The 19660-nt window shown below is 50.3% G+C and overlaps 1 protein-coding gene across 1 annotated transcript in view; it reads left to right on the forward strand.

Annotated features, from left to right (window-relative positions):
- TMEM121 (transmembrane protein 121) overlaps window positions 1-19305 on the forward strand; it is a 34535-nt gene extending 15230 nt beyond the window's left edge. Inside the window, exon 2 of the mRNA XM_065072283.1 lies at window positions 16701-19305. Coding sequence (XP_064928355.1) covers window positions 17237-18175 — 939 coding nt within the window. The 5' untranslated portion in view covers window positions 16701-17236 and the 3' untranslated portion in view covers window positions 18176-19305. The remainder of the gene's footprint in view (window positions 1-16700) is intronic.
- The last annotated feature ends 355 nt before the right edge of the window (window positions 19306-19660 follow it).

Below are 19660 nucleotides of genomic sequence, written 5' to 3' on the forward strand. Positions count from 1 at the left end.
CCCTCTCCTGGGGTGGCAGAGCCCCAGAACCCCACAGTGGGGTAGGTGAGGATGGAGCTTCCCATTGCAGCATCAGTTTGTGGGGATGTGATGCATCACTGAGCCCATCACTTCTGGCTCAGCTGGAGCAGGTCTGGAAGGAGAAACTGATTGTGATTTAAAGATGTCAGAATCAGGAAATCCATCATGTCCCTTGCTAATCTGGTGCTCTGATTAATTACCCTCACTATTAACTACCTGTTACAAATATACACCTTATTTCCAGCCAGAATTAGTCCCTGGGCATGGCTGGGCTGCACAATGATTCATGGAGGAGCGTGGAGGGGCTGCAAGTACCGACACACACTACCATGCGTGTATGGCCACACCAGCACCCCCAGAACGGAACAGAGGGGACAGGAGTCTCCCATGACGGGCACCCCCAGAGCGGCTCTGTGAGGGGGCTGGGACCTACACCCAAGGTCTCAGGGACATTGCAGGGGTGGTGGGGGCTACAGGGGAGCAGAAGTGGGATGTGGAATGACACTCTGCCCCAGCTGCTTGTGGGCATCCTTAGAAACTGCTCACGGAGCAGCACATAACGTACCGGTCCCCTTCCCACGCAGAAGGATCTTCCAGCAAATGCGCAGGAAGAGTCTTGCTCTGGCTCTGAACTGAATTGTGCAGTAAATTAAGCCTGATCTGCGTGAAATTTCCTCCACATGTACGTTCCAGGGTGAAACTGGGAACAGGTTTTATCCAAATTCTCCTGTCTTTTTTCTTTAATTTTAAAAGTTAGAATCTCATGTAATTGCCTCTGTGCTCATGGAGAATAGGGGAATACTAAGAAACCCTCCAGTGGCTAATTGAATGCCTTATAAATGTTCCGACTGTAAGCAAAGTTCTCTATCTTACATTATAAAGATATTTAGGTCCAATTCTGTGCTAGGGTGATAATTTTATGAGGGATTTTCATATCTTTTGGATGCAATATGGAATGGATCATTACCTTTTTTTTTACACTTAATTGCTTTTATCATCCAGAAATATTCAGCATTTAATGATAATAAAGCGATTCTGCTAAGGAGGCCAAACACCATATAGCTTATTGCCTCATGGTGCTATAGTGCACAACTCCTCGGTACTGCACTTCTGTGTGTCACCCTCCCCATTTGGCAGAGGGGCATGCTGAGGTCAGGGGAGCAGCACCTCACCCCAAATCACCTTTTGGCCAGGAGGGGAGAGCACTTTGATGTCCGGAGGCACAGGCCAGAGCCCCACAAAATGGGGAAATTTTCTTGGTTTCCCTAGCATCCGCATTTCCTGGCTTCCCAGTGCCTTCCCTGCAGCAGCCAGCACACAGAGGATGCTTCTGCACTGCTGCATCCCACTGCCAGGCTCAAAGAGAGGGTCAGGGTTGGTCTGCCTTGCTCCAGCCCATGGCAGGCACAGAATTTCTCTAGAATCAGCTGGTTTGTCTGGAACAAAGGAAAGTTTTTGCTCTTTGGGCAGCCGGGTTGCCTGCCAGGCTGGGCTGGCACCTCTCTGCCAGATTTGCTACTTGGAAACAGGGATTCAAACCCAGGTTCAGATGTTTGCTTACTGTGTTGCCCGTAGTTTTCCAAGAATGCATTTTTCAGTGGCCTTCTACAGCTTTTAATTAAGAGCATTCACATCATTTATTAATTATTTATTAACTCTTTATAGATGTTACAAACCCATTGCAGACATCAGTGGAGTCCTACTGATGCTTATAAGCTCATCAGCAGACATCGTAATTGATGGCTATGAGCAATCTGCTGACCTGTTTGGCCCTGCAACAATTGATTACCTATTCAGTAAAACATCCAGAAATCATTTATGAACCGTTTATAAACCATTTATAAGTGAACAGGGACAGATTTATTCATTACTGTTCACGGGCTTGCAGCAGAGGGGCGAAGGGAGCCCTGAGTGGAGGCTCCAGCAGCCCAGCTCCAGGCAGCAGCATGTCCATGGGAAATGTGCCCAATGTCACAAGAAAACCTTCATCGCTCTACCCATTTTCCCAAATTACACAGGCTTCCTGCAGGCCTGGGGGTCAAGTGTCCTGACGGATGTGGGTCGTTCTCCCAAGGATCAGAAATTATGCAGAATGGATAATTTTCTGCTATTCTGCAGAGTCAGGTAGTTTAGCTAAGTAGGGGCTGGCGAGAATCCAGTGGCAGCTCTTTAATACGCTGTTGGGCTAAACTTAGACGAGAGGATGAGCAGGCTTGTGTGTTGCTTTGCTTCTAGCAGGGTAGAATTAAATTATCCATCCCATTTTTCTTTGCATTAGTATGCAGGGGTCTAGAGAGCCAAAGGCAGCAGCTGCCAGCAAAACCCCATCGGCTGCTGCGGTCTCTCAGGCGATGAGCTGATTCCTGGTTAAATTGGGGATGGAGTACGAGGCCCAGATTCAGGGCTTGCATCTGAACATGAATTGTTTAGGTGTGTGTTTTGTTGTGCCCTTTTTTTTTTCTCTCCAAACTAGATGAATTTCCAAGTGGATAATGACCAAAAAAATTTCTTTCCCAGGGACTTTTCCTGGTGAGCACTGTCCAAAATGAGTCATGCTGTTTCTCGCTGCAGAGTCCCAAAACACTTGTTGCCACTATAGGTTATCTCCAGCCCGTGGAAATGGGTATCGCTTGACACCAAGGGGCCTTCTGATCTCTGGGAGCTCACCATCACCAAACACAAGTTGCAGATACAAGCTCCCCACATGTTGACAGAAAAAATGACACCTGTAATGGGATATTAGCATCTCCTATCACTTCAAACAGTCCATCTATAATTTCGCCTGCAGCGGATGCTGTCTAGCAAGACATGGGATAAGTGATGACTTCTTAGGAGCTGGTGTTTGGTGTAGCATGTCTATCAGCTAGCAGAAAGGGGACAGATGTGACCTCTGTTTGTTGTCAGAGGTTCGTTCTTTACTTCCCTCTTATCTGCATTGTTTTTTTACTGAAGATGCTCAGCCAACGGCTATAGACCAAACTGTGTATGAACTGGAGGGATGACTCCTGGCTCGGCAGAGAAGGGGATCCCAGCTTTAGCAGAAATCTGACAGTGGCAAATCTGTATGGTGATGCATGATCAGTTGTGTCTCTAGACCTTGCTTAAATTTACAGAAGGGGAATATTTATGCACATGTAATTCATTCAATGGAAATCTGTATGTAGTTATTATTTACCTGTAAACTGGACTAATTGAGGGTTTGCACTGGGTGTGCCCTAATCAGTTTAGAGCTGGCCTGATGTCAAATTAGTGCAAGCCTGAATCTAGCCATGCTCTCCCAATCCTGCCACTGCTCAGGGCCAGAGGCTTATGCAGAGTATCCTGTAGGATGGAGCACACACAAACATCATGCAGAATGGCACTTGTATTTCAGCTCAGAGGAAAGAAAAGCCAGCTCTCCACAGTCTCTCCTACAAGTACACTCGAGCTATTTTGGAGTACGGCACAAAGAAATCATCTTTCGATGAGAAGGGAACACAAAGACGCACCCAAAAAGCCATAGGTGGCTCAGCAGTCATAAGAATACTCAAATCATCATGCTCCTCATCCAGCTGTCCCGGGACCAGGCGTGATTTGGAGGGTCAGAGGACCCACCACCCCAGTCAGGAAGCAGGGCTGAGCACTATGGGGGGCTGTACCTCCCCAGGTCACACTGCAGGCTAGAGCTGCCCTCATTTCTGGGGGGCAAAGAAGTAGAGGAGGTGGGGAGTGTGTCCTACTTGGGCTGGTCCACTCCATTCCTACAGCAGAACATCACATGGTTAGAAACACCCAACCATCACTGTGGGGAAGGATGGCCAGCCACCAGCCCAAGCATGTCCCACAGGAGTAGGGTAATGGCTGTGACACTCAAAGGCGGCTGGGAAGAGAAGGAGATCAAGAAAGGGCTGTGGAGCTCCTAAGGTGGGAAGAAACCCCCCTAAAATTGAGCTGAAGAAAGATGATGGGGGAAAGAGCCCAAAGAGCATCTCGCAGAAGCAGGGATGCATCCCTTCTGGCCAAGAGTTCCTCTGAGCTCTGTCCCCTCCCTGGGCCAGCACTCATCGTGGAGAGCAACAGAGCAGGAGGGAGCTAATGGCGCTAATGGCTGTCCCCAGGGAAGGAGCACGAGTGCTGTGGTACCAGCAAAGCACAGCCCAGGAGGCCACTCTCTCCTCTGGCAGGAGGCCACTGTTGAGTAAGCAGAAAGCTGAGCTAAGTGATGAACAACTCAAGCCATGCACTCATCAGGAGGGGCTCAGGGCTCCACAGGACACAGCACAAGGTGAAAGGAGGGTTCCACTGTCCCCAGGTCCTGCAGGGATGTGCTGGTGGCAGGCGCTCCTTGTCTGAGGAGCTGGGCAGTGTGATTGGGGGGCAGCTCCATCCCAAAAGCACGGTTGCCCTTTGCTGACCACCCAAGGCCCAGCCATGGTGGGGAAGGCAAGTCCCCCAGCACCACAAAAGAGGACACTGTCCCCCCAGACCACTGTGCCTTCCCAGTACACAGCAGGAGCAAACACAGCCCAGGCTGCTCACAGCAGCATTTGCCTTTTGTGCTCACTTGGTTCACCGAACCCTGAAATAGCAGAAATCATGTTGAAATCAGCCCCCAGGGTGACTGGAGCTATTCCATGCCTGGAAAGAGTAAGGAGCTGCTGCTGTTTCTTCTGGAAGAGCTCAGCTGCAGTGTTTTTTATGTCTGAAAGCCATTCCCCAGCTGCATAGACCTGGGTCCTCTCGTTTTCAGGGTGGGAACATTCAGCAGCTGGTTTTGTGGTGAGATAATCTTTGCCTGATGCCTGATGCCTGCTGCCCTGCTCCCTGACTCCAAGCCTGCTCCACCAGGGTGAGAGGGGCTGGGCAGGCACCAGCCGAAGACCAGGGGGTGCGAGGACCCCCCTCTCAATTGCATATTCCTGCTGCATCCCTCAGACAACAGACATCTGTGATTTACTGTTCAATGTTTGGCCTCAGTGCTCACACCCAGCCCCTCCAGGCTGCCTATACCCAGAGAGTGGTGACTGCACAGGAGGTGGGGACATCCCTGCGGGCAAGAGCCGAGTGCGGTGGCAGCTTCCCAGTGCTGCTGCAGCAGATGTTAGCTGCTACCTGCTTACATGGGAATTAACTACTCAGAGCGGGAGACGGCTTGTTTCATGCAAATATGTAAATACAGGGAAGCATTGTTGTAATGCATGGGGCCACAAAGCAAACAAGCACCCCCAGAGTTCTAGTGGTGGAGGGTCTCCCCGCATCCCCCTGCACTAAGAGGTGGGCTGCCAGGAATCCTAATGAGAAACAGGTGCCTAATGAGGCAAATCAGGCAGGAGTGGGGGCCTGTGGCCATGGGAAACCTTGTGGGAGGGTGATGGTGGTGAAAGGTAAGGGTGAGAGAGGGAAAATGGTCATGCAAAAATCAGCACAGTTTTCAGAATGCAAATTAAAATATTAAAAGCTGATTGCAAGTGCTTCTGCTGTGCCTCTGCAGCCCAGTGAGCTTTCTGCCAGCTCAGCAGTGACCCAGGCTGCAGCACCCCCCAGCCCCCACCAGTTTCATTGCTTTCTTAGGTCTTCATCGTTGCCCATTTTGAACAGGATGGATGCTTGTGTGCTGCTCTGCAATCACTGATTTTCTGGTGCCTCTTAGAGTTGAGAATTCAGTGAGAAATACTTGCTACAAAGAGGCATTTACCACATTTCGTGTTTTCCCTGAAAAACCGGGAGATTTCTGATCCACACGTTACTGCCACTTCCCCAGGGGTGAGCTTCCCTCCCACATGGGGAGAAGCAGCAAAGGTGCATGATGGCTTGGTGGCCATTAGTGGATAGAGAGAGGTTTTATTGCTCTTGCCTTTGTCTGACATTACTTGGGAATGAGGTCTGTATCCTCTTCTCCTGGAACTGTGTTTTCTAGTAAATTGCACAACATGGTGTTTATCTTCTTTATTGTTCTTGAAAAGTCCAAAGAGTTTGCTGGTTTAAAGTCAATCTAAAGTTAGCAGCAGAGGGGAGGTGTGGAGAAGGAGAAGGGTAAAATAACCCCAGAGAGAAAGGACATCTTTCTGAGTCTGAACAAAGCATCTCAGGTTGACTCATTCTTTCCAGTTTTTTATTTTGCTCAAAAAACCAAGTCAAAATAGTTAAATGGTGGTCAAACAGAAATGATTTATATTGGATTTTCAGCCTGTCTGCTAAACCAAAACTAACAAGTCATTCAGACACACCTCACCGAGACATGGCCCCAAGGAGGAGCTCTCCCCATCCTGCCCTGGTGATGTCCCCATCCTACCCACGCTCCCTTGCATGCAGCTGCCACAATTTTTGGGTGCCCAGGGACGGTGTGGCATGGGGAAAGCTGCACACCCAGGCAGGACAAGCCTGGAAGTGATGCACGTTGTTAATTAACGGTTGGGACAGCGTGAGGTTGATGTTGTGATGTGGAGCAGCCTAATGTAGTCACCACAGTGGGCTGATGCGGCTGTTGCTGCATCCCGCCTGCGAGACGTGGCGTTGGCCGCTGTGCATTTGCTTGGCTGTGATCAGCAGATGAGAGCTTTCCATACGCATTTTCATTTAAAGTGTGAAAAAAGAGAATGAGAAATCAGTCCTTTCTGAGCACAGTTAGAAAGAAACAACTTCAAAAGTTGACAATTTGGGGCAAGGCTCCCTTCCTAAAAGTTGTTTCTAGATTAGCCATTTTGGGTCAGTCTCAGTCTCTCATCCTCTGAATATCCCTTGTCCCTCCCATTTCACAGGGGGCAGAAAAACAGTTAGCAGTTCCCCACTCCTAAAGAACATCTTTCAGCAGCTGGTTAAGCTGCAAAATGGATTAGCTTTGCCTTACAGCTCTGTACACAACAGTTTTCAGGCTTGCACAGAAGTCACATGGCCTTTCCAAGCAAAACATTTCCCGTGAAGACTCTTCTGGGAATACTAGGAGATAGAAAGGAGAACTCTGTGGCGGCAGCATGCTGAAGAACACCAGGCAGGTGGGAGATCTGCTGTCACAGACTAAGCTAGCACTGAAGTTGGGTAGGTCATGCTTTCCCATCCTCAGAAATGAGGAAGCGAGGAGTCATTGTGGAGCCCGGACCCAGGGCTGAGGAGGTGGGGAGAGACCTTGGGCAAGTGTCTCCTCCATCCCCAGGCAACCGGGGTCATGGGCACAGTAGCAGGTCCCAGCCTGCGGCCAGCTGGCCCGAGGGACAGAACTGACACTCTCAGATGGAGGTTAATTCAGCCCTAGCGATGCGTAAGGACAAGGCAAGTGCTACTTCCAGGGACGCTGCATCCGAGCGCTTCAGCCTGCTTTCTTCCCTTGCCCAAGTGCGGGCTTTTCAGCCTGCCAGCTCCCACTTCTCCAGGGGACCTGATCCAACCACATCCCTCCTGGCAGGAGCTAAATTGCTCTTTTTATGGTAGGAATTAGCTCTCATCACTGGCTCTGGTTGCACTGTCCCATGCAGGATGTGGCTGGGAAGCGGGTGCATGGATGGCACAGCCTTGGAGGGGATGGGGGGGGTGGCCTCTGCCCTCCACCCCCCAGGCAAACGATGGCCTCAACCCCGGGGATGTTTAATGCCAGTGCAGATGCCGACACCACAGTCCACGCAGACTCGGCCAGTCATTTTGTGGCCAAAGCATATTCATCGTGCACCCCCCTCCCCTCCCTCCATCCCTCCCTCTGCAGACATAGCCGAATAGCAAGAGCCTGCTTTTGAGGCTGGAAGTCAGGTTTAGAATTTTAATGATATCCTGTATCCCACAGCCTTTCATTTGGGGAGAAACCACTCTAAATGACCCATTTTTCTTAGTATAATGATAATCATTACCAAGAGTAAAGGGAGCTCTGAGGCTGGGGACAAATGCAGGCACGGAGTACATCGGGTGGCTGATTCTGACTGGCAAAATGCTACACAGAGAAATAAACCTTTTGTACTTAGAAAGAATGTAAAGATGTCTTTAAACATGCATGTAAATTTGTAACAAATAAGTCACCGTGGCTTGAAACGGGAAGCAAGTGAGAGCAGCCATAAATATTTTATCTCTTTGGCAATGAGCTCCAGCAAGCAAATTGTCACATCCTCCTGGGGCAGAGGAAGCTTGCTCTTGCTCTTGGACAGGGAAGCCATAGCACCTCCCAATTTCCATGCAGTCTCCATGCTGAGCACCTTCCTCCCCAGGGACTGGCAGCAAGAGTTCCAGGAGCATCCCCATCGCTGGGGTTGGGGCTCCTGCCCCTGCCCACCCCGCTTCCCAGCTCCCAGCTCTTCCACGCACAGATCCACAAGTAGGATTGATGACTTGATTTTTTTTTTTTTTTTTTTAACGAAGAGGGTTTTTTTCAGAGGGAAAGAGTTTTCATCAGCAAAGAAAGCCTGAAAAACCAACAGCTCATGCAAATGAACGGCTAAATCCAAACAGGCCCCAGGCCAAACAAGCAGCCTATACCTCCTGCACCATGGGGTGCTGCCTAACACACAGCTCAGACACCCCCAGGGGCTCCTCACAGGGTTTGGTTGGGCCACTGGTGGTCTGAGTTGCACAAGGTGTATGGGAGCATCCCCAGCTGGCTGACACAGCAGCATGGATGCAAAGGAGAGGGTACTAGAGATCCTGACTGAGATATACAGGTTGTTACATCAAATCTCTCAGCACACGCTCCAGCCACCCCAACCCCTTCCTGGCTGCAGCAGGTCCCAGCACCTCTCAGGTCTGGCTCCAGGTGGCTTGGAGCATCACTGTGTCACCACCTGGGAGGCAGGAGGAGCACCTTGGGGAGGGCAGCACTGTGGAAAGACAAATCCCCAGGCCTTCATCAGACGTGCTCCTGGTAGCTGAGATCAGGGCATTTGCAGCCCTGGCTCTGAGCCTCCAAGCTCTCCTGAGAGGTGACCCTGCAGCCACTGGAGCCAGGGACCAGAAGATGCTCCATGGAGCAGAGCCACCATCCTGCCCCTATGCTTCCAGGTGCTGGAGCAAATTTGGGGAACTAGGCTTGGTCACAACTCTCTGTGCAACCTTGGAAGTCCTTCACCTTTAGAGCAGGAATCAAAGCTCAGCTGCTTGCTGGAGATGGCATTAGGCTGAACACACTGCAGACTCACGAGTGCTGCGTGAGGGTATAAACAGAGGTGCTGTGGAGAGTTGTCTCTGAGATGAAACACGAGGTACCTGTTCTAGTGCCCAAACTTCAGTCTAGAAGTCATTGGCTGCCTCTGGCAATGGTGCTCAAGCATCTAAATAATTCAATGAGGTGCGACCCAAGGAAAACCTGTAAACAAATAATTGATTGGGAGAGCAAGTTCTGATCCAAGATAATTGCTCTCTTCTGGAATAGCCTGCAGCAGCCCCTTGGCCTGGCTCATACACCAAGGATGTAGCTGGTTAGGTCTGTGAGTGATATAAGAAGCCTGGCCTCTGGATGCTGGAATTGAATTAGACACCAGCAAGACAGATTTTATTAGATTTATTAGATGGCTGGTAGAAGAAAGGCTGGAAACCAGAAGATGATAAATGTCTCCCTGGCGACCCCTGGGCTGGCATTATTTTTCTTGCACTGCGTCAAGATGGGTGCAATGTTTATTTCCCAAGTGATGTCAGAGCAGCAGCCGCCACCATTGCCACCATGCCAGAGGCTGGGCCATGCACAGCATTGGGAGGATGACCCTGAGCTTGGTGTCTATGCAGAGGGACAACCGCATCTGCCTGTCATCCTCCCAAGCCTAACAAGCATCACGGCACACTGTCCTGCAGAACACATGTTCCAGAAGGATCTGACAGTGGCTTGGACTTAAATGATAGAGAGAAAATGTAGGGCAGAGTCCACAGAGGCCCATCTCCAGCTCTGTGGCACCAACAACCCCCTACCATGACTCACCCATGATTTAAGACCAGACAAGTTAATAGCTGTCTGCTGGAGAATGTGCCACCGGGAGTTCTCGGCCTGCTAAGGTTTCATGATGACCAGCGGTGAGCTATTGCCATCAATAATTAACATTGGAGCAGCCTTGCCAAAATAAATCAGCCAAGTGTGTGGTAAGGCAAAGGTCCCTTGATTTTGCAGATCACCTGCCAGTTTGTTCTTGTTTGTTGTCTCTGCACTGCTGAGGTTTGAGGTGAGCTTTGCTGCACTTGAACTTAGCAAAAAAAACCCATAATGTTCTTGGTGAAGCTGTTACTGGAGTACATACATGCTGTGCTCCCTGCTCGCAAGTCTTGGGGAGAAAAGTAGACTTGCTCACAAGTCTTGGGGAGAAAAGATGTCTTCTTGTCTCATGGTTAAATGGTTCAGTTGCAAGTGCAACACGCTGAGCAGCTCCACACCATTCCTCAGAAACCCCATTTCCCCAGGCAGGGCAGGTGGCTGCCTTGGACCTGAGTGAGCAGCAGCATGCCAGGTGTCATCAGAGGATGAGACTTGTTGTCACAGGAGAGGCTCTGTCTCAGGAAGGTGTCCTCTGAGGAGCAGATGAGAAATAAACCCTGAGAGAGGCAGCCACACAACTAATGTCAGCAACACCATCTCAGAGTGGTTTGGGAAAACAGACCACAGCAAAATTACCCCAGGGATTAAGTGGATCCCTCATCTCTAACACTGCTTCAAATAGTAGCTGAAACCTGACATCACAAGAAGGGGAGAGTTCCTCAGCGAGGTTTGGAGGCATCATTGCATGCAGCTCGGGTACATGGCAGGGAAAGGGCAGCTTTGCCAGGCTCAGCAGGAGCCAGCAGACATGCTCTCCTTTTATCACCATCACTGTGCTCTCCAGTGGCCAGCAGCTGCCTTGTGTTAATTAAGAGCAGAACAATCACTCTTAATCTGAGGCCAGACTGATGGCAGCAGCAGCAGACTGCCCAGCTTATCCCACTGCCACCAACTACGTGCTCAGGACACAGAGGGAATAGCAGTGGCATGATTTTCTCTCTACTTGCTGCCCAGCTGTAATGTGCCACCACAGCCCGGCAGCCAGGACAAGCCCAAGGCAGGTCCCAGGGACGGCAAGATGACCCTTGCTTTGTGCAGGAACTGTATCTTGGGGCTGGCAGATGAGCTACTTGTCCTCGCAAAGTGCCTCCCCACCTACATGATGCTGAAGCTGACTCCTCTCCTCAAACAGAGAGACAAGGGGGGAGCTTTCCCCTGGCAGCAGAACACACACAGTCATTTTCGCTGTCCTTCCACCCTAGGACAGAGCTTCCTACAGAGCTGGCACAACACCTCCCTAAAACAATTGAGTGTGGAAAGTGCTCAACACCTTCAGCATCAAGCAACAGGGGTTTCCAGGATTGCAGCAGTCAGACCCTTCTGTCCTTCCAGATCTTACCTTTTGAGCTTGCCCTGATTTGTATGCATCAGCCTCTTGTCACCCACAGCTTCTCCTTCTGCTGTGTGGGTGAGGGAGGAGGTAGGAGGACAGGTCCCTCACCTACTGCCTCTAAGTCTGGCCCAAGGTCAGGAAAACCAACTTTACTTTTTTTTTTTTTTTTGTTTTTTTTTTTTTTTTTGTTAGTAGATGCCTACAGAGCTCAGATTTGGCTTTCCTATGAGATTTCCAGAATTCTGCCCTAGAGCCCTCAACAGCTCCTTCCCCTGCAAGCTTTTAGCAGTAGGAACCTCCTAGCACTCTCCTATTTATAGCTTCACACGCTAGCCTCCATTTTCTGTTAATTAGCTGATTCCACTCAATCACATGTGGATGAGGTGAGGGGCAGCCAGAGCCTCTAGGGCACTTGATGCTGCCAGAGCAGCATTGGGAGCACTTGGTGGCCTGGGTGAAGGTGCTGGGACAAGCTCTCCCAGGAAAATTTGTGCATCCCTGGGAGAGTGAGGACAAGGATGAACAAGAGCAGGAAGCCTTTCCATCTTTCAGCTGTGGGGATTTCCAGCAAACAGTGGGGCAAAGTGTTCATGTGAGGACTGTGCACTGGTTCCATATTTTCCTTTCCCCCAATACTGATAACATGAGGTTATGTGAGGACCTAGCAGTGATTCACACACAAAAGTAGAGCCTCACGCTACTGAAATCAGATCCAAATTTTACACTCCTGGCCTGGGCTGGTCCTGGTGTTTGCATTTGTGTCTGTTTGTAGCACAGAAAAAAACAAAGCTCTGGGGCTTTGCTTGCAAGTGAAACTTGTTGACCAGTTTGGTTTGACCTATCTATCTAGGAAGGTGCTAGCAGAGGTCCAAGTTGGTCATGTTTTGGTTTATTTTAGTTAGATGACTTGTACAAATGCAAGTTGCAGGTGCACTGTCAGCCCTGCAGTGCCTGCAGTCCCACACACTGAGTGCCCGGTCACCTCTGTGATGTGCTTCGTCCCCAGCATAGGGACGACCTGGCTTCTTCAGAAACAAACAAACAAACAAAATATTTTCCCAGATGGGGCAGATCCTGCTTAGGGAACTGGCAATGTCATGGGTAACTCGGCTGGAGGACCAGTGAGGGAGCTGGTTATGTCTACTGACGGCACACTGCAGGTGGGGTGGGTGGGAACATGCTGGAGGAAACAGTCAAATTGCAACAGGGTCTTGCAAAAGTGGAGAAACAGCCTGGAATAAAAAAAAAAAAAACAAAACAAACAAACAAAAAACCAAAAACAAAACAAAAAAAAGAAAAGGCATGGGTATAGTTGGTAGTTGAGTCGTATTCTCCTGGCAAAGGCAGGTCACATCACGGCTGGGAGAGCCAGTGCTGGGTGCAGTGTTTGCAGGGGCACCAAGGTGGGAGGGCAGGGGGACAGGGAAGATGCTGATGGGCTTGGGCAGAGGAACAGCAGTTCCTCTAAAGGAACAGCAGTTTTTGCTGGGAAAAGGGTAAATTGTTTTGGTAGCATCAAAACATAGTATTATAATTTTAACACTTTATGTACAAATCAAAATGAATCATTTAACTTCTCTAAATGGTATGTTTAAACACCCAAAATGCCTGAAAAGCCTTTTTTTAAATTTTATTTTTTGACACGTCTGTCAAATATCATCAAACTTAGCATGTTTGTGAATGGGGAGATGTTCCTGGCAGCTCCAGCCAGCTGTATCAGCAGCAGAACCCTGGCAGAATGGCCACAGGGGACAGGGCTGCGAACACAAAAGGCCATCCACCCCCCCCACAGCTCTGCTTTGAGCAAGCAGCAGTTCCCCACTCCATCACAAAATAATGTGATCGACAGGGTGGTTTTATTTTTTTCCTACTGAGGCAACAGGTCTAATACTTTCTGCTTGGATTTCTTTTTGGGAAAGTGGGGAGAAATGAACCACCTGAGAGAACTGATGGGTTTGCAGGGTGAGAGCATGGTGGATGCATTCATGGTGTATGCAGGGGCTGGTATTGCCTGCCAGCCCTGCTGCACTGGTTATTTTGGGCAGGCTCTGGGAACAGTTTGCAGCTCTTTCCCTGTTATGCCATGCCTACATGGTAAATTATCTGTAATCATTAGCAAGTGGGCTGTTTCCTCTTTCAGACACAATTAGTGGGCATAGTCCGGAAAAATCTTCCGCAATCTCATTTCCTTCACAGGATGCACTTGAGATGCTGGTACTGCCTTGGAGCAAGCAGGAGTGTGCAGAAGCACCTTCCCCATTCCCCAGGATATGAGCATCCCCTTCGGCAATGCTCCCCCTCCATCAGTGCCCAGGGACTACACTGGCAGGGCAGGTGAAATCCCAGCGTGTAGGTCAGTGGAGGCAGAACGAGACGCCCACCGGCATCAATTTTCAGCAAGGTGACGCAGGAACATGCAATGGCATGGTGATTACATGATTTATAGTTCCTCAGTCAGAGGAGAATTTGCTCTCCTTGTAAACCCCATCCTTATGTGGTGCACAGAGCTCACAAATGATTCAGTGGATCATAAAAAGCATAAGCAATTAACAGCCGCGTCCCAGCCCTGACCTCTGCCGAGAGCAGGTCACTTGGCTGTTATTCGGTTGCTCCCTGAAGCGCAGCTGGCTGCCGGGGAGTGGTGCCATTGCCTGGGTGGCTCTGCCACAGCTAGCTTTCGGTCCTCACAAAAGGTGGCTCTATCCATCACCATGTCCTGCCCCACGCTGGGGACAGTGCTGTGACACAGGGTATGGCAGACACTGGGGAATGGGCTTTGTGGAGCAGCAGCTCTTCAGAGGGCTGAAGGACTAAGTGAAGGGGAGCTTTGGATTTACACTCAGCAAAGCTGAAATAAATCAAAGCAATTAAAGTGCAAATGAAGCTTTAGGCAGTGCAGCATCCTAACTACCTGGGAAGTGCATTGTGTATACTTTTGCCTTGTTCGCTCTCTCTTTTATTTATAGACAGAATTCAAATCACTTAAATAATTTAAACTAATTTGCCAGGTAGAGCCAGGGTTCAGAAGCACCTGTTGGCATTAATGAGGCTGTGTTTTGACAGTGGGTCCAGAAACTCTCCAGGTTTGCCTGCAGCCACTTGCTCCCCACACCTTGGAGATGGGGTTTGTGTGGGTGCGGGGGATGCCAGCAGTTCCCTGTGGTGCCTGGTGCCATCCAGGTGATGCTGGACATGGGCAGCAAGCGGAGGCAGGAGAGGATGTGGGAGGGCACTGGTGATGGGTGACTGTGGGCTGCAGACACCAATAACGGCAGAGCTAGTGGCAATTAATCACACTGCAATGAGCCACTGGTGTAATGGTTGGGAGCACACTAATTTTCTTCCAAACTGCCTGGTGTAGCAAAGGCTGTGACCACACGTCCTCAGGTAACCACAGGTTCTTTATAGCAGCTGGGAAGGCTGGGAAAAACAGGTGAAGGACCAAGAAATAACTCCACAGCCAGAGCAGAGGCATCAGAGTAAGAAGAGCAGGGGCTGGCTTGCTCCAAACAGAGCTGTTTGCATAGAATAGTGGTAGACGACAATATGTGATTATGGATAGAATTTTGTTGTGGTGAGGAGGCCCACAGTTGCCAAGACTGAAGCATCGCTGCAATACGTGCTCATGGGAGCCCTGGCACTGAGCAGGATGCAAAGCCTGCTAGATCGCTTCCCATAGGAAGGCTCCAATCTGGCTTGCTGGCATCTGTAGCACTCCAAGCTCATCATGTTCAGGTGAGCTGCCTTTTATTTATAAGAATTCCTGCAGAAAGAAAAGTTTTGTGAATACTTGTCTAAATAAATATTTGCCTCAGATATGCTCTTGTGGCTATCTGACATGCTCATTTTCTTGTTTATATCCAGGAAGTTTCTCAAGTGGTTTCTGTATGTACTGTCAAATACAGTCATTTAAAAATTATGAACCAGGATTTCCCAGGGTAAAGATTGGTTAGAAACTAGCTGTTTTTTTAAATAGTCCTCTGAGGAGAGTTTTACGTCCCCCATCCATGGAAGGATGGTCACACATCACTCCAGCTGCCAAGCTCTGTTCCACAGATAGGTAGAGACCTCCATATTTCTAAATAGCACTGGGGCTGCAAGAGGTGGGGAAAGTACCAGCTGTTGCACAGCTCAAAAAAAAATAAGATCTTGTGCTGCAGCAAATGCTTGGAAACCATTTGCAAAAGGCAAGAGAGGTGCTTGCCCTGGGTAATATAGGATTTAACCTGAGAGAAAGCAGCACTTGAGTCCTGTGATTCAGCTCTGCCCCACGATTCTGTTCCTCTGCTCTGAAAGGTCACTGTAACAAATGCACATGTTTATCAAATGCATCCCGAGCTGCTGCGAGTTGTTCAGGAGCGGACAAGAGGGAAGAATCCACCGTTTGAGCGTGTTTTTTGCAGAAAACAGTCTGCTCAGCGCTGAGGGTGAAAGGCTTGTTGTAAACAGTGTAAATTAATATTGCCCAGTGCCCTGGGTAGGCATTGAGAGGCAGGGTAGGGTTTTCTGTGTGTTTTCTTGTAGGCATGAGGACAGCTTGGGCTGGGAGCGTCTACCTTCCCCGGCTTCCCAGACCACACATGTAATGCAGAGAGGGAGAGGGACATGATTTACCAGCAAGCTGCTTCCTAACCTTAACGTGCTGTGATGCACCCACTGCCCTTTAAATAATCGCTGTCTTTTGAAGGCATAAATACTTCAGAGGGAAAGAAAAAAGAACACCATTCCCTCCTGAAAGACCTAATTTATCTGGAATTATCCATCCTTGACTATAAATCCCCTGTAAAACTTGGCACAAGTTTAAAAGCAGTTACAGCAAAGACTGTATATTTTTATCCGAAACCTCAAGAAAGAACAAGTTGAAGTGCTAAACAGCAGATACAAAGCATAGTGAGAGCAGGGCTGCGGTGAGTGCCTTACCAGGGTAGCACCATTTAGGGGTCCTCATTAATCCCCTTGGGCTTTTTGTTTTTTTTCTGAGCAACTCCTGCCTGAGAAATTATTTTAACGTGCCAGTTTTCCCAGCTGTGCCTGAGTCTAGCAGTGGGCTCAGAAGAGCAATGTGGGGGTCCTGGGAGCAGGTTTTAAGTCCCCTGCTAAGGTTTGCTGAGCACCATGTCTCACCTGCCATGTCCTTTGGGAACCAGGGCACAGGTACCCTCATCCCTGGTATCCACCTACTCAGGCACATGTCAGATCTGGCTCTGAGTAATATGGCTTCCCACTTTTTCTTCTTTGTTCTTCTTCTCCCCCCGAAGCAGGAGAGAATCCATCTTTTATTTAAATGAGGTCTCATAAGCAGCTGCAATACACTTGCCTGTGCAAAGTAGAGCAGGTTTTCAATGTCTAATGCTTGTTCTCTGCTTTCTTTTCCAGGGATGGAGGGATGCATGTGCAGCTGGGAGCAGAAGGAGCACAGCACAGCCCTGTGGGGATAGGTGTGAAGGTGGTTCTTCGTGAGGACTCAGCAGGACCCCCCCAGATCCCAGAGGAACGTAGGGTATCACTGGGGAGAGGAGAACTCCCCTCCCTGCTGCCCAGTTGCCTTCTGCCTTTCCAGAGATCTGTGCCAGGATTTGGGGCTCAGAGCCCGAAGGTGCATTAGTGCTGTAGGATCACTGGAGATCCTGATAATGATGGGGGACCTGCCACGGAGGAGGGACATCCCTCGAGGAGGCTGTGCACCTCTGTAAACCCTGGCTGCTGGTGGCAGAGGCTGCCTGGGGCTGGGGGCAGAGCTGTGGTGCCTTCAGGGCACAGCCAGTGAAGGGCCAAGAGCTGGGGACAGCTCCTCTGGGGATCTCTTCCTGGGGCAGCCTAGGTCCCCAGGCTTGCCGTGGATGTCCCCTTGTCCCTCGCTGGCAGGACTGCTCCCCTAGTGCCGGCACAGAGGGAGGGACGCTCATCTCACCATGGTGCTGCCGCCGCCCGACAAACGCCACGTCTGTCTGACCACCATCGTCATCATGACCAGCATGGCCTTCATGGACGCCTACCTGGTGGAGCAGAACCAGGGTCCCCGCAAAATCGGTGTCTGCATCATCGTGCTGGTGGGGGACATCTGCTTCCTCATCGTGCTACGCTACGTGGCAGTGTGGGTGGGGGCGGAGGTGAAGACAGCCAAGCGGGGCTATGCCATGATTCTGTGGTTCCTCTACATCTTTGTGCTGGAGATCAAGCTGTATTTCATCTTTCAGAATTACAAAGCGGACAAGAAGAACCTGGAGACGGTGGCCAGGAAAGCCCTGACCCTGCTTCTCTCCATCTGCGTGCCAGGGCTCTACCTGGTGCTGGTGGCCTTGGACAGCATGGAGTACATACGGACCTTTCGAAAGAAAGAGGACTTGCGGGGACGCCTCTTCTGGGTGGCCCTCGACCTGCTGGATATCTTGGACATCCAGGCCAACCTCTGGGAGCCGCACAGGACCGGCCTGCCCATCTGGGCAGAGGGGCTCATGTTCTTCTACTGCTACATACTCCTCCTGATCCTGCCTTGCGTGTCCCTCAGTGAGATCAGCATGCAAGGGGAGCACATTGCCCCGCAAAAAATGATGCTCTACCCCGTCCTCAGCCTGGTCACCATTAACATCGTCACCATCTTCATCCGGGCCATCAACATGATCTTGTTCCAGGACAGCAGGGTCTCCACCATCTTTATTGGCAAAAACATCATCGCGATTGCCACCAAGGCATGCACCTTCCTTGAGTACAAGAGGCAGGTGAAGGAGTTTCCCCAGAACGCCATTGCCCTGGAGCTCCAGCAGAACTCCCTCTCCCACAATCAGACCATCCACAGTGCACAGGGCATCCCCCATGAGCCGTCGCCCACCAGTGAGATCCTGGACACATGAGGGATGACCCCCAGCCAGTGTCAGTTCAGACAGCCCCGTGCCGAGCGGAGCAGGGATGCTGCTTCCCTGCTGCACGGAGCGAGAGCGATGGACAAATCCTGGCAGCGAGGGCTCTTCTAGGCACAAAACACCAACCATGTTTTGATTGAGCTATGGAGTGTCCCCTAGATGTCTTCATCTCAGGTATAACCCTAGGAGTCCTCCAGACAAACCAAATTAACTTGCAAAGGACCTGAACCAGCTAACCCTCTCCCTCCTTCCCACCACCTTCTCCCCTCCCGAGCAAAGACCACTATGGTTGCAATGTCCCTTTTTACTCCTTGAGCACTTCACCTTTACTCCAAGCCTGGAACGAAGATTTTGTTACTGGAGACCTTTTTATGGAGTGGGGACAGGGGTGTATGGGTTGAGGGGGAGGGTGGGAGATTTGAACCAGTAAACCCTGTGATTGTAGATGTCTCTTATCTCCAATGGTTGTGTTTACAGTTTCCTATTTATATCAGCTCCCAGGGGCTCCTGGGCTGCCCTGGGGGCCGGTGTCCTTGCAGTGGATGAGAGTAGCAAGCCCTGCAGTGGGGAAGTGGGACTGGAGGCCAGCATGGCCCCCCGACCCCAGGACAGAGGGGGACTGCACTCCCACCAGCGCACTGCGCCGACTCTGCTGGCAGCAATATTTGACAACCTAAAGCTAATCAAATGCTGGTGTTTTACGTATTTCATTCACTTCAAACGACTCAGCACAATATTTCTATTTTTAGAAGGGTCTCTCTTGCTCTCTCCCTGCCTGCAGCTGCTGGTGCGGCCCCCGCGGGCACCGCCGCAGGCAGGCACAGACACCCAGGACAGCTTAGGCGTAAGGATGGCAACGATGCACTTCACATCGAGTGTTTATAAAGAGGGCTGCTTTCCACAGCTACTATATTTTTAAAATAAAATATTAAAAAAGAAAAAAAAGAACCAACAAACAACCCAAAAAAGCGCTGGGAAGGATGTGCTGCCCCAGCAGGTGGCCGGGCTCAGGGCTGGGCAGGGGTCTTCCCCCGCTCATGTGTGTGGTGGTGAGGGGCTTAGCCGGCAGCGGGCAGCAGGAGGCAAGCGCCAGCTGGACAATAAAAGCCCCTTGAGAGCAATGGCTTCTCGTGGTCTCTTTTCTGCCAGTGTGGGGAGGGATGGGGGCAGCTCTCACATGGCCCAAATCACTTGTCTCCTCCTATATCCACCTTGCCACCCCAAGTGCTGTCCCGAGGTGCTGTGCCCTGCGAGTAAATTGTTTTTCCAGCTCAAAGGCTGCCCCTGGGTTTGGGCACATCTCAGCTGCCTGGGGGGGAGGCACAGGGGAGATAAACAGAAAAACTGCATCTCAAACATGCTGAAATGGGATATTTTTGCTTTTTCTAAACCAAACATTTCATTTTGAGGACACGGGAATAAAATGTCTGATGCTGTTTATGTTTCCGTTCCTCATTTTCTCCTGTCTCCACTCAC

Source organism: Columba livia, chromosome 8 (genome assembly GCF_036013475.1).
Source record: "Columba livia isolate bColLiv1 breed racing homer chromosome 8, bColLiv1.pat.W.v2, whole genome shotgun sequence".
NCBI lineage: Eukaryota > Metazoa > Chordata > Aves > Columbiformes > Columbidae > Columba > Columba livia.